The following is a 27552-nucleotide window of genomic DNA, read 5'->3' on the forward strand; positions in this document are numbered from 1 at the left end:
ATATATAATGTAGATTTATTATTCTATTTCGTACACAGAAAAGAGGATTTGTTGTGATCGTGCTGAATAATTAACAGATATTTTGATAGTTTTCGCAGTTTTACACCTCCATACTTGATTATACACGTGCAAAAAAATCTAAACCGATTTTTACAAATTTTGACGTTTCACTTTTTTTCGAAACGGGAAAAAATAGTTTTGCGATTGTGTCTGTCTGTGTGTTTGTATGTGAACATGATAACTTGAGTACCGCTTCAGTTAGGAAGACGAAATTCGACACTTAAGTGTTATATCGTATGCTCGGGTTTCTTTCGACTTTTGAATCATTTCCAATACAAAGTGAAACTTTATTTTCGCGTGAACACGATAACTTGTGTACCTTTTTAGTTAGGTATAAAGAATTCCATGGTTATGTAAAAGATCTTATACATGGGTTACTTAAATTTTTGAGTTACTTCCGATAACCAAAAGTGTTACTTTTCTACATTTTCGTATTCTAAAATACCGGTAATTTGAGTAACTTTTCGGTTGGGTCAACTAATTTTCATACATATGTATAAAATTCTATTCTCTTAATTCTATCAAATTTTGAGTGCTTTCCGATCACCGGAAGTAGTACTTTACGGTATATCCGATTTCTCAGAAAAATACAAATTCTACCGGATCTTTTCACGTAGATTAAGAGTAAACCAGCTCACCGAGGCACTTCGATGCTTAATTGACTTTTAATAAATAAATCAATGATTCCTTCATAAAGTAATAATTTTATGCTTTTTTAATACTCACACTGTTTACGTTTATTTTGGTGGGCAATGTTTTTCTATTTAAAAAAAAATAATGTGTGAGAAAGTTTAAGGTGAGACCACTCCAGCTGAATTTCATCTGAAATCTAACTCGAAAAATGAAAGCATTAATAACTACATATCTCGCAGCTAATCTAAAACCATCATACCAAATGTAAGCAATAAGTCTACTTAATGTATACATTAACTGTCTACTTAATGAGTAAATTTATTAACTGGACCATGATCTTTGATGTTGCTAAAAAACTTAATGAATAAATTAATTAACTTACTAGGGACTTTGGTGTGAATAAAAAACTTAATGAATAAATTAATTAACTCACTAGGGACTTTGAGTTAATAAAAACGTAATATATAAATTAATTAGGGCCTTTGAGTTGATAACAAACGTAATGAATTAATTAATGAGATCTTTGGTGTTGATAAACAATACTCTAAACCCCAGCGTTTCTCATTCACAGACACTTCATCTCCAACCACATGAAACGATTTTTAAAATCGTCAAAAGTACACCGTAATTATGCTATCGAAATTTTACCTCTGAATATATCAGTTATAACTTACCTTATTTTATATTCATTAATTTAAAAAACAAAACAACCGGTACCTAGTGAGCGCACTGTTATAATAAAACAGTCAAACTTATGACCTACACAACAGTATCAGATTGATGAAAAAATTCTGTGAATTGGAGGATATGAGGTTTAATCTTTGAAAATAATGAATACACTTCATTGTGATTCAGTGGACTAGTAATAACCACGCTTATCAAAGTACTAAAATAATTAAAACACCGCATTATGATTCAGTTGACTAGTAATAACCACGCTTATCAAAGTACTAAAATAATTAAAACATTGCATTATGATTCAGTTGAGTAGGAATAACCACGCTTATCAATGTACAAAAATAATTAAAACATTGCATTATGATTCAGTTGACAAGGAATTATCACGCTTATCAACGTACTAATATCTGAGACCATTTAAAACGTTCTTGTCATAAATTAAATGCAATTTGTGAGGCCGATATAAAGCCATCATAACCCGGCTATTCGCTAATAGTCTCCAGCTCGCACAGTACCACTGTATCAAGACAACGCTTATATTTGTAAGTATGTGACTACGCTTACAATATTGCTAGATTTTTGTTTGCCTAGAAATATAATGCTACTAAGGTCGTGTTCTGACGATAAATCTAAATCGAATTTCAAAAGCATAGATGTGTTAAAATGTTTGTATTCATAGTCGTCCTATTTAAAAAAAATATTATTACGGATGCTTATAATATATATATATATATATATATATATATATATATATATATATATATATATATATATATATATATATATATATATATATATATATATATATATATATATATATATATATATATATATAAATAAATAAATAAATAAATAAATAAATATATATATATATATATATATATATGTATATATGTATATATATATATATATATATATATATATATATATATATATATATATATATATATATATATATATATATATATACGATATGTTAAAATAGTAAAGGTTTATGCAAATAGGTCTTCTTTAGATAAAATAGATCCTTTTTGACAAAAAATAAATAGTATTTAGCCTTTGATAAGCATTTATTTTTAGTAAGCTGTATTCTTTGATATGTGATTACAAATACTAAAATGTCTTGAGAATTTAATAACCTACCACATACACCAGAATCTGATGAAATGACAAAACGAAACTTAAAAACAAAAAATAACTTTTAAGCCTATATATACTTTCACGCATAATCTAAGATATTTGAGTGTAAGTATGATTTATAAAACTTTATCTTTAAAATATTTCAGCCACAATGAAGATCTTGGTCCTGACTTTGTGCTTGACGCTTTTGATGTCACTGACAATGGCTATAGCGTATGAAAGTGAACGGGTAAGTTTACTATTTTGCTATCACTGACAACGGCTTTACCTTTAGTAAGTGAAAGGGTATGTTTACTATTTTGCTATCACTGACAATGGCTTTATCTTTAGAAAGTGAAAGGGTAAGTTTACTATTTTGCTATCACTGACAATGGCTTTACCTTTAGAAAGTGAAAGGGTATGTTTACCATTCTGCTATCACTGACAATGGCTTTACCTTTAGAAAGTGAAAGGGTATGTTTACTATTCTGCTATCACTGACAATGGCTTTATCTTTAGAAAGTGAACGGGTAAGTTTACTATTTTGCTATCACTGACAATGGCTTTACCTTTAGTAAGTGAAAGGGTATGTTTACTATTTTGCTATCACTGACAATGGCTTTATCTTTAGAAAGTGAAAGGGTAAGTTTACTATTTTGCTATCACTGACAATGGCTTTACCTTTAGAAAGTGAAAGGGTATGTTTACTATTCTGCTATCACTGACAATGGCTTTACCTTTAGTAAGTGAAAGGGTATGTTTACTATTCTGCTATCACTGGCAATGGCTTTACCTTTAGAAAGTGAGCTGGTTAGTTAACTATTCTGCTATCACTGACAATGACTTTACCTTATGAAAGTGAACTGTTGGCTGGGGATATTGCTGACTAAACTCTAACCTTGTATACTGAAGTAATTCAAACAGGTGAACTCTACTTCATCTGTCCTGTGTGTCTTGGGCACGAGCGGTAAAAGAAGACGAAATATATAAAAACCTATAAGTATGATCAATATATATATATATATATATATATATATATATATATATATATATATATATATATATATATATATATATATATATATATATATATATATGTGTGTGTGTGTGTGTGGGTGGGTGTGTGTGTGGGTGTGTGGGTGTGTAAAATCCCATTATGCCCATATAATATGAATTAAATACATGTTTATAAAGTGTACTGTAATCAAATCTTATGTTTGTTTTTCACAGAGTTTGGAAGAAACAAGAAGCATCGAAGGTGTGAGAGGTGTTCGTGGTGTTAGAGGTGTTAATGGTGTTAAAGGTGTTCGTGGTGTGCGGGGTGTGAGAGCAACTGACGACAGTTGGGCCAATACGGCAGGAAATGACGCAAGCATCGCCTGGTAATTCAAGTATCAACCGACAGATTCCAACACAACTGTATCAAGCTATTTGGAATTTAAAGTGACGTTTCTTAAAAAAATGGATCAAACTGATTCGCTTTAAAGACAAAAAAGATGTAAATTTAGAACAGAATTTCAAGCTAAAAATAAATAATTTTAATTGATTAAAGTTGTTGTATTAATATATGGATTGACGGATGGGTTTTCTAATGAATATATGCATATATATATATATATATATATATATATATATATATATATATATATATATATATATATATACACTGACTGTTTGCAACACCTGATCACCCAACAAGCTTCAGGTCTAGACATTCTTGCATTGGTGTAACAACAGAAGGCGGTACACCTGACATGAGATGCATTTATAACCCATCATGTAAAAAGGATGACGTTTGTCATTAGATCGACATAGCAGATATGAAAACAGAGGTTATGTAAATCTGTCGTGTGATTTGATATGGTGCTAAAAAACAAGGCATTATGTTCACTTGAGGTGTTATCTTATATGGTGTGTCGAACAGCATCTGTCGTGTCACCTTGTTGGGAACATATTCTTCTGTCACGGTGTTACCCTGCCCTGGAATGTTTCTTAACATAGTTGTAACTAGACTTATCTGCAGTGGCGTCACTAGTTCGTGTGTCACCCGGTGCGTCACTTCATGGTGTCACCCCCTCTCCCTGCACACACCAAAGAAAAAAAATGTATATATATACATTAAATGCATATATATATATATATATATATATATATATATATATATATATATATATATATATATATATATATATATTTATATATATATATATATATATTAGGGGCTGAGTATGTGTGTGTGTATTGGCGAGACTTTTAAACTCTAATTATTCATTAACTGAACAGGCAAAAAGCATGTTTCTTTTATATATTTTAAAATCTTTCGTCTTATTGTCACCCCCACCCCCCTAATGGTGTCACCCGGTCCGCACCCCACTCCTCGCCCCGCCCCACGACGCCTCTGCTTATCTGTAACATGTTTAACATAGCAGTATCTTCACTTGCATGTCAAAAGTTTAACTTCGGTTTAACAAGACTTACCTGACACACGTTTAACAGATTGGCAACTTGACCTACAGGTCGCTTTATTAACAGAATACTTGGACTTACATGTTAAAAAGTTTTAACATTATTTTAACGCTGTCACACGTTTAACATAGTTAACTTCACTTACCCGTCTTAAGTTTAACATAGTTAACTTGACTGACTGTCTTAAGTTTAACATAGTTAACTTGACTGACTGTCTTAAGTTTAACATAGTTAGCTTGGCTGACTGTCTTAAGTTTGACATAGTTAACTTGACTGACTGTCTTAAGTTTAACATAGTTAACTTGACTGACCTGTCTTAAGTTTAACAAGGTTGGTTAACCTGTACAGACACTGCCTTGATATTTGTTTTTTTTTTACATCACCTTTAAAATATGCTAATTAGCTAGTATTCTTTCTTGGTTGAATGTAATATGAGAAATATAGAAGTCAACATGACCTACACTATATGTCTTATTCCTTAAACACGGCCCAACATTTCTCTATACGATACACCTTGCTGACGTTCTTCAACCAAGCACAAAAGACGAACGATTGTAATATAATCTAAACCGTCTTGATACGCTGGGATAGATTTTCTGTATGACATAATAGCCTATGTGGTGTTTCTTCAACATGTGTGTAGGATATTGGAACCACAAATGTTAATTCTTGTAGGAATTATTTTTATTTTTAACTCGTGTTTGATTGGCCTCTTGGTTAAAAGATGATTGTATACCCTGGAAAACGTGGTTTAAGAAAGGTATATTTTTCACCTGGGTGAGTTAATTTTTATTAAGACTATGAAGTAGTTTTTTAAGGCGACACGGATGATTGACTTAGTTTAAAAATTTCAATTTTTAAAATAATACGTTTTTTAAAAATAATACGATTTAAAAAAAAATACAATTTTTTAAAATAATACGATTTTTAAAAATAATACGATTTTTAAAAATAATAATTTTTTTTAAAAATAATACGATTTTTTAAAATAATACGATTTTTTAAAATAATACAATTTAAAAAAAAAATAGTACGATTTTTAAAAATAATACGATTTTAAAAAATAATACGGTTAATGTTACATAAATTCGGATGTGAACTGGCCTACACGTTTTTGTCGTTGTTGCTGTCAGATATTTGACCAAATCTAGCTGTGACCAGCTCAGAAGATGTTTCACACTGAGATGTTTGTCCTGCTGATTTTGACACTCGGCCTGTGTTGGACCTCGGTGCTGTCACAAACAGGTAGGTGACAGTTTGTCAAAGAAAGATTTTGTTGATTTTTATCTTTCGCTGTTTGTTGACTAGGTCAAACTCAAAACAGGGTTTTCACAACAGTAATGCAACAACCGACGATTAATTTAATTTTTAAAAATTCAAATTGTAGAAATGATGTTAATTTATAAATGATATTTCTCATTTTTCTTTGTTATTCAATTGGATAGAGCACAAAAAAGGGGTTCAATAGTTTCTTACGTATTTACTTTTGGAGCAACATCTAAATTTTCTCATTATTTTGTCTCATTAAACTTCCGTTGTTTAAAATTAATATGAAAGTTATTTGATTTTAAAATAAGCAATATTCAACTAACTAATAGTGATATTAATAGCAAGAACAGTATATCTCCACCATTTCCTAGTTACATCAGTGCACCAAAATCAATATTGCTTGTCACTGACTTATATTTGACAACCTAGAAATGGTTTATGTATTAACAATGAGATGTATTATGTCTAATTTTCAGTACAAACTAACACCACTAGCATAAACAACAATACCACAGCAGCAACAACTACATCAGCAGCGTCAACTACCACACCAGCAACAGCGCCAACAGCAGCGCCAACTACCACTACGGCGCCATCAACAACGGCACCAATAACAGCAGCGTCAACTACCACACCAGCACTACCTACAGCAGCAGCACCAACTACCACACCAGCACCACCTACCACAACAGCACCAACTACCACACCAGCACCACCTACCACACCAGCACCACCTACCACACCAGCACCACCTACCACACCAGCACCAACTACCACACCAGCACCAACTACCACCCAGGCGCCAGCTACAACAGCAGCGCCAACTACCACACCAGCACCACCTACCACAGCAGCTTCAACTATCACACCAGCACCACCTACCACACCAGCACCACCTACCACAGCAGCTTCAACTACCACACCAGCACCACCTACCACACCAGCACCACCTACCACACCAGCACCACCTACCACACCAGCACCACCTACCACACCAGCACCACCTACCACACCAGCACCACCTACCACAGCAGCTTCAACTACCACACCAGCACCACCTACCACACCAGCACCACCTACCACAGCAGCTTCAACTACCACACCAGCACCACCTACCACACCAGCACCACCTACCACACCAGCACCACCTACCACACCAGCACCAACTACCACCCAGGCGCCAGCTACAACAGCAGCGCCAACTACCACACCAGCACCACCTACCACAGCAGCGTCAACTACCACACCAGCACCACCTACCACAGCAGCGTCAACTACCACACCAGCACCACCTACCACAGCAGCGTCAACTACCACGCCAGCGTCAACAGCAGCGTCAACTACCACACCAGCACCACCTACCACAGCAGCGTCAACTACCACGCCAGCGTCAACAGCAGCGTCAACTACCACGCCAGCGTCAACAACCACACCACCACCACCTACCACAGCAGCTTCAACTATCACACCAGCACCACCTACCACAGCAGCGTCAACTACCACACCAGCACCACCTACCACAGCAGCGTCAACTACCACGCCAGCGTCAACAGCAGCGTCAACTACCACACCACCACCACCTACAACAGCAGCGTCAACTACCACACCAGCACCAACTACCACGCCAGCGTCAACAGCAGCGTCAACTACCACGCCACCACCACCTACAACAGCAGCGTCAACTACCACACCACCACCACCTACAACAGCAGCGTCAACTACCACACCACCACCACCTACAACAGCAGCGTCAACTACCACACCACCACCACCTACAACAGCAGCGTCAACTACCACACCACCACCACCTACCACAGCAGCGTCAACTACCACACCATCACCAAATATAACAGCAGCGTCATCTACCACACCAGCGCCAACTACAACAGCAGCACCAACTACCACGCCAGCGTCAACAGCAGCGTCAACTACCACAGCAGCACCACCTACTACAGCAGCGTCATCTACCACGCCAGCGTCAACAGCAGCGTCAACTACCACACCAGCACCACCTACTACAGCAGCGTCAACTACCACACCAGCAACAAATATAACAGCAGCGTCATCTACCACACCAGCGCCAACTACAACAGCAGCACCAACTACCACGCCAGCGTCAACAGCAGCGTCAACTACCACAGCAGCACCACCTACTACAGCAGCGTCAACTACCACGCCAGCGTCAACAGCAGCGTCAACTACCACGCAAGCGTCAACAGCAGCGTCAACTACCACACCAGCACCAAATATAACAGCAGCGTCAACTACCACACCACCACCACCTACAACAGCAGCGTCATCTACCACACCAGCACCACCTACAACAGCAGCGTCAACTACCACACCATCACCACCTACAACAGCAGCGTCAACTACCACACCATCACCACCTACAGCAGCGCCAACTACCACACCAGCACCAAATATAACAGCAGCGTCATCTACCACACCAGCAACAGCGCCAACAGCAGCGCCAACTACCACACCAGCACCAACAGCAGCATCAACTACCACACCAGCACCACCTACAGCAGCGCCAACTACCACACCAGCACCAGCGTCAACAGCAGCGCCAACTACCACACCAGCACCAGCGTCAACAGCAGCGTCATCTACCACACCAGCGCCAGCGTCAACAGCAGCGCCAACTACCACACCAGCGCCACCTACAACAGCAGCGCCAACTACAACTACAGCATCAACTACCACACCAGCGTCAACAGCAGCGTCAACTACCACACCAGCACCACCTACAACTACAGCATCAACTACCACACCAGCACCACCTACAACTACAGCGTCAACTACCACACCAGCACCACCTACAACTACAGCGTCAACTACCACACCAGCACCACCTACAACTACAGCGTCAACTACCACACCAGCGTCAACAGCAGCGCCAACTACCACACAAGCGCCAACAGCAGTGACCACTAGCACTACGGCGCCAACTACCACAACAGTACCAACTAACACACCAGCGCCAGTGACAACTGCAGCGCCAAATACAACACCAGCACCATCTACAACACCAGCGCCAACTACAACTGCGGCGTCACCTACTACAGCAGTGCTATCACCAGAGCCAACGACTGCATCAGGATCTGCTAACACGGCAAAAGAATCAGCAACAACCTCTAACACCATCACCACCGCTTTACCCTACAGTACCTCAATCAGTACAGCAAGCACTACCACGTCTACAGCAACCGACACAAGCACTACCACGCCTACATTAATAGCCAACACCACGCCTATATCAGCCAACACAACAAGTACTACTACACCTACATTAATAGCCAACACAACAAGTACTACCACGCTTACACCAACCAACACATCCAACACTACCACGCCTACACCAACAACCACCAAAACCAGTGAGTCCACTACAGCAACACCAAACAACTCAGCTGTGTACAGGATGTCCAATCTTCTTCTCCTGACCCTCGCCCCTACCCTGGTCACTCTGATGTTTGGTGCCACGCCCTAGTTGACCCTACTCACATCTGCTGATAAACCTACCGACACCCGACCTTTTCCTGTCTTAAGTCTTTTAGCTCTTGTATTGATTAATACTATCAATGTACACAACGAAGTTCAGAGAAAATTAAAATTGTGGATTTGTCTCAGACAATAATTTATGAATGGGAAAGTTTGTTCAACTGTGCTGCCCGCCCACGGACTTTAGTTTGGACATTTATTTTATTTAATTAATAATTAATATTCAGATAATGGGACTTTATTTTGCAAGAGTATATATGGGTGAAAGGGGGGGGGGGGGTTGAGAACGTAACATGTAAACGTTTGTAAAAAGTTTCAATACGTTGTGACTTTTGTGTACTGTGTTGGATAATCGGGGAACCTTTTAATTTATTGCTATATCTTGTGTAATATTATAAAAATTATAGCAATATGAAAAAAAATGTTACAAACTCTGATTGTTATGGTGTTAATCTAATGCTTATAAGTTACTTGTGACCACAACAGTAGCAAAGCAGGTGGGGGGGGGAGGGGGGGGGACATATTTCCCCGGGCGCCGACCTTAGGGGGCGCCAAAATAGGTTGGAAAAATAAATTGAAAGGTTGAGGGGAGGGGGGGTGGAAATTGAAATCTTTAGGGGGGGGGGGAGGGGGGTTCAAATCGGAAAATTGAGGGAGGGGTGCAAATCGAAATCTTGAGGGGGGGGGGGGGGGTGCAAATCGAAAAGTTTGTCCCCGGGCGCCGGGAAGGGTCGCTACGCCACTGGACCACAATCCTTAAATCTTTTTTTGTTGACTTGTGTTTTATAGAATACGTTAGCTACAAACACAGTTTCATAATACATTATCTCAGAGGCGTAGAGGGGACAAACTTTCGATTTGCACCCCCCCCCCCCCCTTGAGATTTCAATTTGCACCCCCCCCCCCTCTCAAACTTTCAATTTCCACCCCCCTCAACCTTTCAATTTATTTTTCCAACCCATTTTGGCGCCCCCTAAGCTCGGCGCCCGGGGACATATGCCTCCCCCCTCGCTACGCTACTGCATTATCTAGGGAATTTCTGGATCCCTTTCAATTGATGGATAATAAAGTAATATTGTTCTTATTAAAAAAAGTAATTGAAAACCCTTGGGTACCTAGACTTACACAAAGACTAATGACTTGGAATTATCAAACCATCACCACAACTAAACATAATGCCCAATAGAGACAATGCTGGAGGTCATTGTCCTGCATGTAGTCAAGGTCACGACCTTCTCCTATGAGACCCACGTGATCAGGTATAAAAGCGAAACCCTTCCTTATAGGCACTGGTATAGACTTACGTAAGACTTATAGACACCGGTCTTAACTCATGCTAGCCCAAGCTTCACGGAATAACGGCTAGAGATATGTTAGGATTCAATGTGATTATGTAGCCTACATATTGTATGCCTCTGGTTTAGGTTTTTTAATTAAATATATTGCAACACCCGTTCAATTATTTATATGGACATTTTATATGTTATGTTTAGGTATGTTAAGGTTTATTGCTAGCTGAAAAATGTGTAGTGATTGGTCTAAAAATACTTTAAAATACGTCAACATATTATTTTAAACAAAATTAAAATGCGAAATATGTATCGCACTACAGCTGCGTATTCATTTCGTAGAATCACTGGAAAGAGAATTTTATATCGCTTAATTTACTGCTCAATGTTTGGTTCATATTGTATTTTGTCTCATATTTTGGTGAAATTGATGTTTAATTATCTCAAATATATGTCCTCATTAAAGAATACCCCATTCACATCAAACGCTGTGAGAGGTTTTATGGTTCTTGAGAGATCGATTGTATCGATATATTGGTTTGTCTGTGAACAAAGTCACACTCCTAAGGGGGGCATGGGGTGGGGTGGGGCGGCCGTCACAAATTTTCGTTTTCAGTTTCAAGTAAACCTACCTGCATTATATAATTTTCTTGCGAAGAGAAGCAACTCTTTTATTTCAAGCAAAAATCAATTATTCTTGGTAATTTCCCTTTACTAAAAACATTTTAAGGTAGATGTAAATAAAAGTAAAAGAATCCTCTTTAGACCTAGCGATTCATTGGGCAGATGTAGTAGAGTTCATGTTTCTTGACCTCGGCATGGTAAGGGAAGGTGTGGTCAGCATTTGGCCCAGCCGCATGGACTCATGGACGCTCTACTGTCTTGGATTCAAACTGGAGACCTTCAGGCTAGCAGCCTAGCGCTCTACCGCTTGGGCCGCGCCGTGCTATCTGTGCGAGCGTCACTGCCTTATGGCAAGTCGATGTTAAAACCACTTAGTGGAATCTTAGGCCGTATGGCAAGTCGATGTTAAAACCACTTAGTCGAATCTTAGGCCGTATGGCAAGTCGATGTTAAAACCACTTAGTCGAATCTTAGGCCGTATGGCAAGTCGATGTTAAAACCACTTAGTCGAATCTTAGGCCGTATGGCAAGTCGATGTTAAAACCACTTAGTCGAATCTTAGGCCTTATGGTAAGTCGATGTTAAAACCACTTAGTCGAATCTTAGGCCTTATGGCAAGTCGATGTTAAAACCACTTAGTGGAATCTTAGGCCTTATGGCAAGTCGATGTTAAAACCACTTAGTCGAATCTTAGGCCTTATGGTAAGTCGATGTTAAAACCACTTAGTCGAATCTTAGGCCTTATGGCAAGTCGATGTTAAAACCACTTAGTCGAATCTTAGGCCTTATGGTAAGTCGATGTTAAAACCACTTAGTCGAATCTTAGGCCTTATGGTAAGTCGATGTTAAAACCACTTAGTCGAATCTTAGGTGGTGCATCGTTTAAAAAGTACACATTTTATACCGCACCAAGAGAGAGAGAGCGAGAGAAAGAGAGAGCGAGAGAGAGAGAGAGAGAGAGAGAGAGAGAGAGAGAGAGAGAGAGAGAGAGAGAGAGAGCGATGTCTTATAAATAGTGTTTGTGTTATAAACATTAAATAATTGTAAAAGAAGTTAGTTTAAACCAGTGGTTCTTAACATTTTAAATTCCATTTTAATTAGAAATGACCGAAAGACATTTACAATGTTAAATAATAGTAACTATTCTGCTAAAAATGCACCAGTTCAATCACACTATAAAATATTCACAAGCAATTTGTGGAAAGCTCTAACTTCAAACCAAAAAGGGCCGCTCAACTGCCATTTCTACCTTCGAACGTAGTGCACCTCATAGCATTGAGTTCTTTTTATGGGATAACCCGGGATCGAGGTTTCACAATGCTCGTTTTTATGTGTCTTAAACCGCTTAAACCCCGCCTCCTCCAACCCTTGCATGGCCTTGAGTCTAGGCAATAGATAGTTCCGGCCACTGGCCACCACGTGATACTCCACCAGGAACTGGCGGACGTCGGTCAATTGACCACTGGCTAACATTTCAGGAATCGCCTCCCACTCAGACCATTCGATGTCCATCTTGATGACGTCGATGGTTTGGTTCTGATGGCCAAGCATTTTTCTAATGTCGCCGTGAGTGTAAAGTTTCCAGTTGTTTTTGCGTACCGTTTGCGTCTCGCCGCCCAGGCCGATCTTGTAGAAAAGGACCAGCGCTGACCTACAAGAGGGATACTGAGGATCATTAATTTTGATATTCCAATTGACTAATTACGACGGGCTCATTCTGCATCTGGGGTATTTTGAAAATCTTTGTTCCTCTATTAATTTTTAGATCTTTTCCATATAAGCCCAGCCACTAATGCAAAAAGTGCACAGGCGAAAAGTTTAGCCCCCGCCTTTTTTTGCAAACTCCACTTTAACGCACTCACGCAGCCTTGGCCTAGTTCTGATGTCTGGAAATTTGAATATTTAACTACTAACCTAACCTAACCTAACCTAACCTAACCTAACCTAACCTAACCTAACCTAACCTAACCTAACCTAACCTAACCTAACCTAACCTAACCTAACCTAAACTAACCTAACCTAACCTAACCTAACCTAACCTAACCTAACCTAACCTAACCTAACCTAACCTAACCTAACCTAACCTAACTTAACCTAACCTAAGCTAACCTAACCTAACCTAACCAAACTAACCTAACCTAAACTAACCTAACCTAACCTAACCTAACCTAACCTAACCTAACCTAACCTAACCTAACCTAACCTAACCTAACCTAACCTAACCTAACCTAACCAAACTAACCTAACCTAACCTAACCTAACCTAACCTAACCTAACCTAACCTAACCTAACCTAACCTAACCTAACCTAACCTAACCTAACCTAACCTGACCTAACCTAACCTAACCTAACCTAACCTAACGTAACCTAACCAACCTAACCTAACTTAACCTGACCTGACCTGACCTGACCTGACCTGATCTGACCTGACCTGACCTGACCTAATATGACCTTACCTTTTGACCTTGTACGCCCACTTGATCATGCTGGGATCAAATGAGAACACGTGACACCCGTAAAGCTTGGCTGCGTCGTCGTCAAACGAGAACTCGTAGTTGATGCCGTAGGAGTAGATGATGCACGGGTCCTTGGGGCGGACGTCCGGGTCGTCACAAATATCCCAGCCAGCGTTTCCCAGTTTACCCAGTCGAATTACTCTCTCACACAATGTCTGAAGGTACACAAGTCAAACAAGAAATAATTATCATTAAAATATTTAAAAAAAAAACCCCACGTTTTCCCCTTGAACTAAAAAGTAAAGAGGGAAAGTACTGAACCTTGTTTTTATCGAATTACAATTACTAGATTATGTCCCGTTTTTGTACAAATCAATAAGGGTTTAAATGATCAATAACATTTTTCCACGGATCAATATAGTAATAATAATAATTGAATATTGTATTGTCATCGAAAACAAAGCTTCCCTGAAAATTTCAGCGCGCTAGCTAACTGGAAAGTGCCCGAAATTTCGATCGCAAGATTTGATGGAAAGACAAACAGACGCGAAAGCAAGTTAAAGAAAACGTGGGAAAAAATATTTACGTTGTTGTTTACCCAGTCGAATTACTCTCTCACACAGTGTCTGAAGGTAAACAAGTCCAAGAAGAAAAATATTTACGTCGTTGTTTACCCAGTCGAATTACTCTCTCACACAGTGTCTGAAGGTAAACAAGTCCAAGAAGAAAAATATTTACGTTGTTGTTTACCCAGTCGAATTACTCTCTCACACAGTGTCTGAAGGTAAACAAGTCCAAGAAGAAAAATATTTACGTTGTTGTTTACCCAGTCGAATTACTCTCTCACACAGGGTCTGAAGGTAAAGAAGTTCAACCAAAAAATATTTACGTTGTTGTTTACCCAGTCGAATTACTCTCTCACACAGTGTCTGAAGGTAAACAAGTCAAACTAGAAAAATATTTACGTCGTTCTGATCTATTAAGACGTTTCATGCAGTGATGGTAGTAAGATGATGGTGATGTCAGGAAATTGGTGGAATTATGGTAATAGAGTGCTAGTAGTAGGATGATGGTACTTTGGTGATGGTAGTAGGTTGGAGGTAGTGAGTTGATGGTACTTTGGTGATGGTAGTAGGTTGGAGGTAGTGAGTTGATGGTACTTTGGTGATGGTAGTAGGTTGGAGGTAGTGAGTTGATGGTACTTTGGTGATGGTAGTAGGTTGATGGTACTTGGGTGTAGGTGGTGGGGTGATGGTAGTAGGTTGATGGTACTTTGGTGATGGTAGTAGGTTGATGGTACTTGGGTGTAGGTAGTGGGGTGATGGTAGTGGGGTGATGGTAGTGGGGTGATGGTAGTGGGGTGATGGTAGTGGGGTGATGGTACTTGGTAGATGGTAGTATGTTGATGGTAGTAGACTTACATCGATGTTGTCTGGGTAACTGTGGATGGTCATCAACATTTCCTGTGTCGTCATGTTCTCCAGGTTTATCCCAAGCAGAGACTTTACCCGGCCACTTCTACGTATAATGGCCAATGGATCTAATGGTTTAAAAAGGCAACAAAATAGTACGATATATCTATTCACAAAATAATAATACAATATAAATAAACCGGGAGTGATCTCCCCTAAACTTTCTCGAATATTCTTATATAAAATAACAGGGGATGGGAACTCGGGCTATAGACATGATTTTTAATCCATTTTAAATACTTAAAGTTTTAAAAATAGAATAAAATCTCGTAGACAAATTAATTGCACACCATGTGAAAGCCAAAAAAAAAAGCGCATAATAGTGCGCAATATTATTAGTACTTTTAAAATTTACATTAGTTTTTTGAGAAATCGGAAGTAGCGTAAATTACTACTTCCGGTCAACAGAAATTATTCAAAATTTAACAGAAGGTAGAGAATTTGATTTTATACTTACGTGTGAAATTTCATTTATCTATCTGAAATAGTACTCAAGTTATAGGCTTTTGAAAAATTCAAAGTAGGAAAGTACCACTTCCGGTTATCGGAATTCGCTCAAAAGTTGATACGGATCTACGATTTTGATAAAATACTTATATATGAAATTTCATCAACCTAGCTGTAACGGTACTCAAGTAATCGTGTTTACACACAGACAGACAGACAGACAGACACACAGACATACGGACAAGATTGCAAAATTATGTTTTTCCGTATCAGTGAGGTGTAAAACGTCGAGATTTGCAAAAATCTCGATTTTCTTTGCACGATTACAAGACTTTCTCTATACTTCGTATATACGAGAAAGTAAAAGGCATCAGTAAATAAGTAAACACATTCAAAACATAAACAAACAACATTCACAACATGAACCAAAATATGCACAATATAAACATATTCACAATATAAACAAATTCATAACATAAACAAACTAAAAAAAAATTAAACAAACAAATTCACTACATAAACACATTCTGAACCAAAACTAAACATTGGTTTTATGAGTAGAACTTTACCCTTGCTGTAGTCTCGATGTTCGACTTGGTTTTGATTTTTGTATTCTTGATGTTGGACTTGTCTTTGATCATTTCGTTCGACAGGCATTTCTATTCAAAATATTTAGACGTATTGATTAATTGGATTATATATATATATATATATATATATATATATATATATATATATATATATATATATATATATATATATATATATATATATATATAAAATCATATATATGTTGGTGTTTTAATGTAACTATATATATATATATATATATATATATATATATATATATATATATATATATATATATATATATATATATATATATATATATATATATATATATATATATATATATATATATATATACACATATATATATATATATATATATATATATATATATATATATATATATATATATATATATATATATATATATATATATATATATATATATATATATATATATATATATATATATATATATATATATATATATATACTAGCTGCATCCCGTGCTCCGCCACGGTAAATCTTTTTTAAATGTACCAACTTGGGAACAGAACAAAACTAAACACAACACAAACGAACGCAAAAAAAAAACCAAAAAAAAAAACGAAAAAACAAACACAACACTCATAACATAAACACAATTTAAATGCAATCATACAGGCATATTGCTCACAGTCTAGCCCGTAGTGCCAAATCGCGCCCTTACCGGTGATTTGCACCCCCCTTAAACTTTCGATTTGCACCCCTTCCCCCCCCCCCGCCCTAAAACTTTCGATTTCCACCACCCCCCCCCCCCCCTTGCAAATTTTTTCCAACCCACTTTGGCGCCCCCTAAGGTCGGCACCAGGGGACATATGCCCTCCCTCGCTACGCCTCTCCTATAAAACCCGAAAGATAGAATAATAATTAGAAATCAGCATAAATAATAGGCAGTATTTAAAATATCCGTATTTTACCTACAATATTTCACTTTATCCATTCACGCATTTTTTTCCAGTAGGCCTACTTTGAATTTTAAAAATTTACAATAGAGTTTCATAACTAAAACCATTGCGCACCTAATGAACGTGATGACGCGTCTATAATAGTGCTGAATAGTTGATTAAAAATTATAAGTAATAAACGGTAGGGCCTACATTCAGTGAATAAAATAAATAAAAGATTGCCTTTTATCAATCCATGCTAATTATAATTTTCTAACTATAATTTCCTCTTACACATCCGAATAATTTGCATTCACATTTTGCTAATTATATTATTGCAACACTAATTCCTTCTATGATGAACGTATATTTGCATTCACATTTTTGATTAGCGTGAGTTTAATGTATTTTAAATTACCTCCTTTGTCAAAATTAGAAAAGAGTTAAATTAATTTGATTTTTCTACCGTACTGTTATTATGTTATTAAAATGTATCCACTTTTTCTAGGAATATAAACGAAAACTATATTTGACATTGATCCTTTTAATATGTTTTAGCAATGTGCGTGTATTTAATATTCCCTTTACGTTATGCAAAATTGTACAAACAGTGGAAATTATAAAATAGTTCTATGCCGCTATATAAATAAACCCTACTCTAATACTTATAATAAGACACTGCGGTGCACTGAAAAGCACAGCATGGTGCGAATGTTTACTTTTATGGTTCCAAAACCTATAGCGATGACAGAAGGAAGGAAGGACTGACACACTACTTGCCCGCTTATATTGTAGACTAGCTGCATCCCGTGCTCCGCCACGGTAAATCATTTTTAAATGTAACAACTTGGGAACAGAACAAAACTAAACACAACACAAACGAACGCAAAAAAAAAAAAAAAAAAAAAAAAAAAAAAAAAACGAAAAAACAAAAACAACACTCATAACATAAACACAATTTAAATGCAATCATACAGGCATATTGCTCACAGTCTAGCCCGTAGCGCCAAATCGCGCCCTTTCCGGTGATTTGCACCCCCCTCAAACTTTCGATTTGCACCCCTTCCCCCCCCCCGCCCTAAAACTTTAAATTTCCACCACCCCCCACCCCCCTCGCAAATTTTTTCCAACCCACTTTGGCGCCCCTTAAGGTCGGCACCCGGGGACATATGCCGCCCCCCCCCGCTACGCCTCTCCTATAAAACCCGAAAGATAGAATAATAATTAGTAAACAGTATAAATAATAGGCAGTATTTAAAATATCCGTGTTTTACCTACAATATTTCACTTTATCCATTCACGCATTTTTTTCCATTACTTTAAATTTTAAAAATTTACAATAGAGTTTCATAACTAAAACCATTGCGCACCTAATGAACGTGATGACGTGTCTATAATACTGCTGAATAGTTGATTAAAAATTATAAGTAATAAACAGTAGGGCCTACATTCAGTGAATAAAATACATAAAAGATTGCCTTTTATCAATCCATGCTAATTATAATTTTCTAACAATAATTTCCTCTTACACATCCGAATAATTTGCATTCACATTTTGCTAATTATATTATTGCAACACTAATTCCTTCTATGACGAACGTATATTTGCATTCACATTTTTTATTAGCGTGAGTTTAAATGTATTTTTAAATTACCTCCTTTGTCAAAATTAGAAAAGAGTTAAATTAATTTGATTTTTCTACCGTACTGTTATTATGTTATTAAAATGTATCCACTTTTTCTAGGAATATAAACGAAAATGATATTTGACATTGATCCTTTTAATACGTTTTAGCAATGTGCGTGTATTTAATATTTTCTTTAGGTTATGCAAAAGAGTAAACACAGTGGCTATTATAAAATAGCTCTATGCCGCTATATAAACAAACCCTACTCTAATACTTATAATAAGACACTGCGGTGCACTGAAAAGCACAGCATGGTGCGAATGTTTACTTTTATGGTTCCAAAAGCTATAGCGATGACGGAAGGAAGGAAGGAAGGAAGGAAGGAAGGAAGGAAGGACTGACACACTACCAGCAGCGTTATATTATAGATATATATATATGTATATATATATATATCTATAATATAAGCGGGCTGTGTCTGTCCTTCCTTCCTTCCTTCCGTCCGTCATCGCTATAGATTTTGGGACTATAAAAGTAAACTACGCACCATGCTGTGCTTTTCAGTGCACCGCAGTGTCTTATTATAAGTATTAGAGTAGGGTTTGTTTATATAGCGGCATAGAGCTATTTTATAATTTCCACTGTTTGTACTCTTTCGCATAACGTAAAGAAAATATTAAATACACGCACATTGCTAAAACATATTAAAAGGATCAATGTCAAATATCATTTTGGTTTATATTCCCAGAAAAAGTGGATACATTTTAATAACATAATAACAGTACAGTAGAAAAATCAAATTAATTTAACTCTTTTCTAATTTTGACAAAGGAGGTAATTTAAAATACATTAAACTCACGCTAATAAAAAATGTGAATGCAAATATACGTTCGTCATAGAAGGAATTAGTGTTGCAATAATATAATTAGCAAAATGTGAATGCAAATTATTCGGATGTGTAAGAGGGAAATTATTGTTAGAAAATTATAATTAGCATGGATTGAGAAAAGGCAATCTTTTATTTATTTTATTCACTGAATGTAGGCCCTACTGTTTATTACTTATAATTTTTAATCAACTATTCAGCACTATTATAGACGCGTCATCACGTTCATTAGGTGCGCAATGGTTTTAGTTATGAAACTCTATTGTAAATTTTTAAAATTTAAAGTACTGGAAAAAAAATGCGTGAATGGATAAAGTGAAATATTGTATATATTATAGATACTGCCTATTATTTATACTGTTTTCTAATTATTATTCTATCTTTCGGGTTTTATAGGAGAGGCGTAGTGAGGGGGGGGGGCATATTTCCCCGGGTGCCGACCTTAGGGGGCGCCAAAGTGGGTTGGAAAAAATTTGCGAGGGGGGGGGGGGGAGTGGTGGAAATCGAAAGTTTTAGGGCGGGGGGGGGGGGGGGAAGGGGTGCAAATCGAAAGTTTGAGGGGGGTGCAAATCACCGGAAAGGGCGCGATTTGGCGCTACGGGCTAGACTGTGAGCAATATGCCTTTATGATTGCATTTAAATTGTGTTTATGTTATGAGTGTTGTGTTTGTTTTTTCGTTTTTTTTTTTGTTTTTTTTGCGTTCGTTTGTGTTGTGTTTAGTTTTGTTCTGTTGGTACATTTAAAAAAGATTTACCGTGGCGGAGCACGGGATGCAGCTAGTATATATATATATATATATATATATATATATATATATATATATATATATATATATATATATATAGTTACATTAAAACACCAACACAACACATTATTATGTCTTAACATCACAAAATCATCACACCGCAACATCATCATATCATCACACTGCAACATCATCACACGAACATCACCATATTCCAACATCAACACACCATGGCATCGTCATCTCCAGAAATCACATCACATAATTTTCACACAACCACATCATCACATCACAACATTAAATCATAACACTCCGCTACAACATCACCAACTTCAGACCACAACATCACTGCACCACATCACCACACCACTAAGGTCTAACAAACACAAAACCACTGTTTTCCCACCATTCCTACCTTGACCTCCAGCATAAAAAGTGTTGATGTTAGCCAGTGGTCCAGACGGCCTCACCCTCTCTATAGCAAGTATAATAAGGGCAACAACACACAGAATGACTAAACAACAACGAAAATGTTTCATCGGTGGAGTAGGATAAAGTTCAGGAATTTAGCAACTGTAACATAAATAGTAGAGATTATTATAAAACAAGCAACCATGAAAGTTAAGATTAAACTTGCAACAAAACTTGCAAAAGAAAAAAAAACGTGTTACCCCAACTGGACAATAACCCCAGCTGGACAATAACCCCACCTAGACAATAACCCCTTGGACAATAACCCCACCTGGACAATAACCCCAGCTGGACAATGACCCCTTGGACAATAACCCCAACTGGACAATAACCCCTTGGACAATAACCCCAGCTGGACAATGACCCCTTGGACAATAACCCCAACTGGACAATGACCCCTTGGACAATAACCCCAACTGGACAATAACCCCAGCTGGACAATGACCCCTTGGACAATAACCCCACATGGACAATAACCCCACCTGGACAATAACCCCAGCTGGACAATAACCCCAGCTGGACAATGACCCCTTGGACAATAACCCCAGCTGGACAATGACCCCAGCTGGACAATGACCCCTTGGACAATAACCCCAGCTGGACAATAACCCCAGCTGGACAATAACCCCAGCTGGACAATGACCCCAGCTGGACAATGACCCCTTGGACAATAACCCCAGCTGGACAATAACCCCAGCTGGACAATAACCCCACCTGGACAATAACCCCTTGGACAATAACCCCAGCTAGACAATAACCCCAGCTGGACAATAACCCCAGCTGGACAATGACCCCTTGGACAATAACCCCTTGGACAATAACACCAGCTGGACAATAACCCCTTGGACAATAACCCCAGCTGGACAATAACCCCTTGGACAATAACCCCAGCTGGACAATAACCCCTTGGACAATAACCCCTTGGACAATAACCCCAGCTGGACAATAACGCCTTGGACAATAACCCCAGCTGGACAATAACCCCTTGGACAATAACCCCTTGGACAATAACCCCTTGGACAATAACACCAGCTGGACAATAACCCCAGCTGGACAATAACCCCTTGGACAATAACCCCTTGGACAATAACACCAGCTGGACAATAACACCAGCTCGACAATAACCCCTTGGACAATAACCCCAGCTGGACAATAACCCCTTGGACAATAACCCCAGCTGGACAATAACCCCTTGGACAATAACCCCTTGGACAATAACCCCAGCTGGACAATAACCCCTTGGACAATAACCCCAGCTGGACAATAACCCCTTGGACAATAACCCCTTGGACAATAACCCCTTGGACAATAACACCAGCTGGACAATAACCCCAGCTGGACAATGACCCCTTGGACAATAACCCCTTGGACAATAACACCAGCTAGACAATGACCCCTTGGACAATAACCCCAGCTAGACAATAACCCCAGCTAGACAATAACCCCAGCTGGACAATAACCCAAGCTGGACAATAACCCCAGCTGGACAATAACCCCTTGGACAATAACTCTAGCTGGACAATAACCCCATCTGGACAATAACCCCTTAGAATAATTTACACTTTATTGATAAACCTTTCGTCTGTCTTCTCAATGTAGCTTACATAACAAAAGGCGACCGTAATTTTTTTCATAATCCAACGTCATACCTTGATGGAAAGTTTGTAATTGCTAATTACGAGACATGCAATATAGGAATTAATTAGTGTTTGATCTTACATGGTTATTGATATAGATCGTGTCTGACATAACATTTTGACCCGCAGTGTGAGCAAAGTAGGAAGTAGATATAGAGATTAGATTTCTTATGTTTCCGCTAGCACTAGTGCACACCTCCTCTAGCACTAGTGCACACCTCCCATAAATCAAATGTGCAAACCCCATTGCTCTAGTTCACAACTCCCCTAGCACTAGTCCACGCTCCCCCTAACACTAGTCCACACCACCCCTAACACTAGTCCACACCTCCTCTAGCACTAGTCCACACCTCCCCTAGCACTAGTCCACACCTCCCCTAGCACTAGTCCACACCTCCTCTAGCACTAGTCCACCCCTCCCCTAGCACTAGTCCACACCTCCCCTAGCACTAGTCCACACCTCCCCTAGCACTAGTCCACACCTCCCTTAGCACTAGTCCTTACCTCCCTTAGCACTAGTCCACACCTCCCGTAGCACTAGTCCACTTCTCCCCTAACACTAGTCCACAATTCCCACCAGTCCACACTTTCCCTAGCACTAGTCCACACCTCCCCTAGCACTAGTCCACACCTCCCCTAGCACTAGTCCACACCTCCTCTAGCACTAGTCCATCCCTCCCCTAGCACTAGTCCACACCTCCCCTAGCACTAGTCCACACCTCCTCTAGCACTAGTCCACCCCTCCCCTAGCACTAGTCCACACCTCCCCTAGCACTAGTCCACACCTCCTCTAGCACTAGTCCACCCCTCCCCTAGCACTAGTCCACACCTCCCCTAGCACTAGTCCACACCTCCTCTAGCACTAGTCCACCCCTCCCCTAGCACTAGTCCACCCCTCCCCTAGCACTAGTCCACACCTCCCCTAGCACTAGTCCACACCTCCTCTAGCACTAGTGCACACCTCCTCTAGCACTCGTTTACACCTCCAATAAAACAAATGTGCAAACCCCATAGCTCTAGTTCAAAACTCCCCTAGCACTAGTCCACACCTCCCCTAGCACTAGTCCACGCTCCCCCTATAACTAGTCCACACCTCCCCTAGCATTGGTCCACGCTCCCCCTATAACTAGTCCACACCTCCCCTAACACTAGTCCACACCTCCCCTAGCATTGGTCCACGCTCCCCCTATAACTAGTCCACACCTCCCCTAACACTAGTCCACACCTCCCCTAGCATTGGTCCACGCTCCCCCTATAACTAGTCCACACCTCCCCTAACACTAGTCCACACCTCCCCTAGCATTGGTCCACGCTCCCCCTATAACTAGTCCACACCTCCCCTAGCATTGGTCCACGCTCCCCCTATAACTAGTCCACACCTCCCCTAACACTAGTCCACACCTCCCCTAGCATTGGTCCACGCTCCCCCTATAACTAGTCCACACCTCCCCTAACACTAGTCCACACCTCCCCTAGCATTGGTCCACGCTCCCCCTATAACTAGTCCACACCTCCCCTAACACTAGTCCACACCTCCCCTAGCATTGGTCCACGCTCCCCCTATAACTAGTCCACACCTCCCCTAACACTAGTCCACACCTCCCCTAGCATTGGTCCACGCTCCCCCTATAACTAGTCCACACCTCCCCTAGCACTAGTCCACACCTCCCCTAACACTAGTCCACACCTCCCTTAGCACTAGTTAACCCCTCCCATCGTGGAAACAGCTGAGGTAAAAATACCTTGTTCGGCATGTGCCAACTTTCCGTCTGACAAATAATTTCGATGAGTCAGGTTTCATGTAAAGGCTTCAGTTAAAAGGTCATCGTGACCAAAACTGCTCTGAAATTCTGCAGGTACGTAATTAGAAAATTAGCTTAATATTAAATGCCTGCCTGTCTAAACACAACAAAACATCTTTAGCCTGATGAAAGTTAGATATTCTAATTTGCTGAGACAAAGGCATATAATTATCATTCTGTACAACACAAGTTCCTATAAAGCGCCCTAACATTCAACAGTCACTAAACCTGCTTCATACAACACGAGACAACTACATCCGGAATTGTTGTAAGTATACAACAGCAACTTTAACTATTTATTTTTTCCTTATGCAATACATTACTTTAAAAAAATTCATAAAAAAACGTTTTAATAACAAGCTTTTGTGTAATAATGCACTAGTAGAAAATAAAATGCTATTTAAATAACTATTAAGAAAAGCGTGGGTCACTTTAGTATATATTGGATACCTTTATTTATATTTAGTAAAAGACCCACGCTTTTCTTTATAGTTATTTAAACAGTAGATCTAGTGTATAATTTAGTTTCTACATTTTAGTGCATTATTACATAAAAACTTGTTATTAAAACGTTTTTTAAGAATTGTTTTTTTCAGTACTTTAAATTTAAAAAAAAATTAACAATAGAGTTGCATGACTAAAAACCATTGCGCACCTAATGAACGTGAAAGCGCGTATAATAGTGCGGAATAGTTTAGTAAGACAGCCTACTAATTTGGACACAATTTTTATTAATTCATTAAAAAATTAATTAGGCATCCAATGAAGCCAAATTTAATGTCAGATTACATTGTCTTCATGTCTTGACCTCCGTGCCAACATTGAACCGAATCTATCAGAAGTGCCCGAAATTTCGCTCGGTCCTTTCAATCTAGACTGACGACTGACCGACGACTAATGACAGAAGCGGAAGTAAGTTAAATAAAAGCTTGTAAAAATATTTATTTCCTACTTACTACAATGTTGAAGTAGTCTTGTACTGAACTCTCTATTCTGTTTAATTAAAATTGATACAATTCACCACATAACCGCAAATTAACACGCTAATTGTAAGTTTGTTGAAAAGCGTGGCTACAGTCGTGTTACTTGTTTGTGAATGGTATTTTAGTGTAAAGAATGGGTATGAGAGTATGTGTGTAGTGGAATGTTTTATATTAATAAAAGATGTTGAATGTGACGAGGCAAGTAAGGATGTGAGTATGAGAGTATGATTTGGTTGTTTTGTGAAGGAGTTTATTCAGTCTTGGTCTTGTCGCCTGAGGGTTTGGATGTCTTTGTCCGTCTTTGTCCAGTCGTGTACAATGTATGCAATTAAACTGTGAAAGGAATCAACGCCGTTCTGTTTAGTGATTTCGGAATGATATTGGATCTTTGTGCGTTGTCCTTCGACGTTATTATTGAACATTATCGAAAGATTTTAAATCGTTGTATTAGTTAAAATTAATAGAAGTGAAATGTCCTGGTCGAGAGATAGGACAGTCCTGTGTCCTGTGTCCTCTAATGATCTGATCAAGTTATACAGCTTAGACGTAGTGTTGATCACACTACATATTCTTATGCTAGAATCACATGAACTCTACTTCATCTGTCACACACATGCACATCGTTTAAATGGAAGCTATTAATATTTCTGATTTATTAAAAATATAGTTTTAATATTACATGTAAAAGTGTTAAAAACAAAATTATTTTCATTGTTTTAAGCTATACAATCATAATCAAATGATTGTTACAAACTTGGGTTAAAGTCACACGGAAGATTTATGTATAGTTGATCTGGTTAGATATAGATCTATAACGGTTTTCCTATTCGCTGTTTTTAAATATTTGTTTCATATGCAAAAGCTGTGTGACTGATTGTTTCATGTTTCCACTGAGCTGTGTCCAGTTGTTTCACATTTCAGCTAAATTGTGTAAGATTGTTGATGGTTGTTCTACGTTGCGGCTAAGATGTGTAAGGTTGTTGATGGTTGTTCTACGTTGTGGCTAAGATGTGTAAGCTTGTTCTTGATCGTTTCAGATTTCAGCAAAGATGAAACTTGTAATGCTGTTCCTGTGTCTGGCTGTTTTTGTGGATGCGGTATCTGCTGAGCCGAGTGCTAGATCTCTGGTAGGTTTTTAAAAACTTTTTATTCATGTTTTGAGTACACACTTTTATTATACAGATAAATAGATGGTCTGATGGCTTACGGGCTGTTTAAACAGATTCTGTAATAATTTAAAGAAAATTAGATGTTTACCAGCAAGAGCTTACAAAAATGTCTTCATAAAATAAAATATAATTTTATATTTGTTTTTTAAGACTGAAAGAGAATTGGGCTATGGAGATGACTTGAGTGATGACGGCAGTGAGAAATTCACAACTCCAGGAGATGTAGATGTGGATGGATTTCTGCGAAAAATTAACTAGATAGAAAAATTTCTTCACAGTACTTGAAGAAATAAATAAATAATAAAAAAAACACACGTATTTGTTTGTTTTGTAAAATAATTTTTTATTGCATTAAATCTTTAATTTATTAATAATATTTATATTTAAGAAAAAATCCAAACGCGCTGAAAAGAGTGTTTAGAAAATATGATCAAATTGACGATTGTTCGTGGACGGTGTGGTCGGGTGGGCAACAGCATGACTGCCAACCCAGAAGTTTCGATTTCAGACCCCCTGGCAGAAAAGTCAGTAGACCTTCGCTGAGTCCACCCAGCTCTGATGGGTACCTAATTCACGTAGGGGAGAGTAAAGGCGGCTGGGCATAGAACTGACCACACTATCTCTTCATATGCCGAGGTCACAGAAACAGATAAACTCTACTTCACTTGCCCCATAGACCGTCATGTTTGGAGGGTGAACTTTACCCAGACCGAA

General features: G+C 38.5%; 2 protein-coding genes and 1 long non-coding RNA gene across 3 annotated transcripts; 2 read left to right on the forward strand and 1 right to left on the reverse strand.

The window, feature by feature from the left end:
- The first annotated feature begins 296 nt into the window (after positions 1-296).
- Positions 297-9165, forward strand: LOC131949712 (uncharacterized). Its single transcript, XM_059311575.1, has 7 exons — positions 297-433; positions 2658-2724; positions 2842-2852; positions 3721-3748; positions 6721-6898; positions 7386-8436; positions 8481-9165. Exons 1-7 carry the CDS (start codon positions 297-299, stop codon positions 9163-9165), a joined length of 2157 nt encoding a protein of 718 aa, XP_059167558.1.
- Positions 9166-12736: 3571 nt separating this feature from the next.
- Positions 12737-25791, reverse strand: LOC131949725 (uncharacterized). Its single transcript, XM_059311594.1, has 6 exons — positions 25643-25791; positions 21192-21349; positions 16590-16679; positions 15523-15641; positions 14102-14316; positions 12737-13296 (listed from the first exon to the last, which is right to left on the reverse strand). The coding sequence occupies exons 2-6, from the start codon at positions 21313-21315 to the stop codon at positions 12891-12893; spliced, it is 954 nt and encodes a 317-aa protein (XP_059167577.1). The 5' UTR covers positions 21316-21349; positions 25643-25791; the 3' UTR covers positions 12737-12890.
- LOC131949731 (uncharacterized) lies at positions 24911-27092 on the forward strand. Its single transcript, XR_009388192.1, has 3 exons — positions 24911-24954; positions 26707-26796; positions 26989-27092. It is a non-coding gene; the product is annotated as an uncharacterized LOC131949731 (long non-coding RNA).
- Positions 27093-27552: the final 460 nt, after the last annotated feature.

The sequence above is a fragment of the Physella acuta genome, unplaced genomic scaffold (assembly GCF_028476545.2).
Source record: "Physella acuta isolate Inbredline_101_S28 unplaced genomic scaffold, ASM2847654v3 ptg000710l, whole genome shotgun sequence".
Taxonomy (NCBI): Eukaryota; Metazoa; Mollusca; class Gastropoda; family Physidae; genus Physella; species Physella acuta.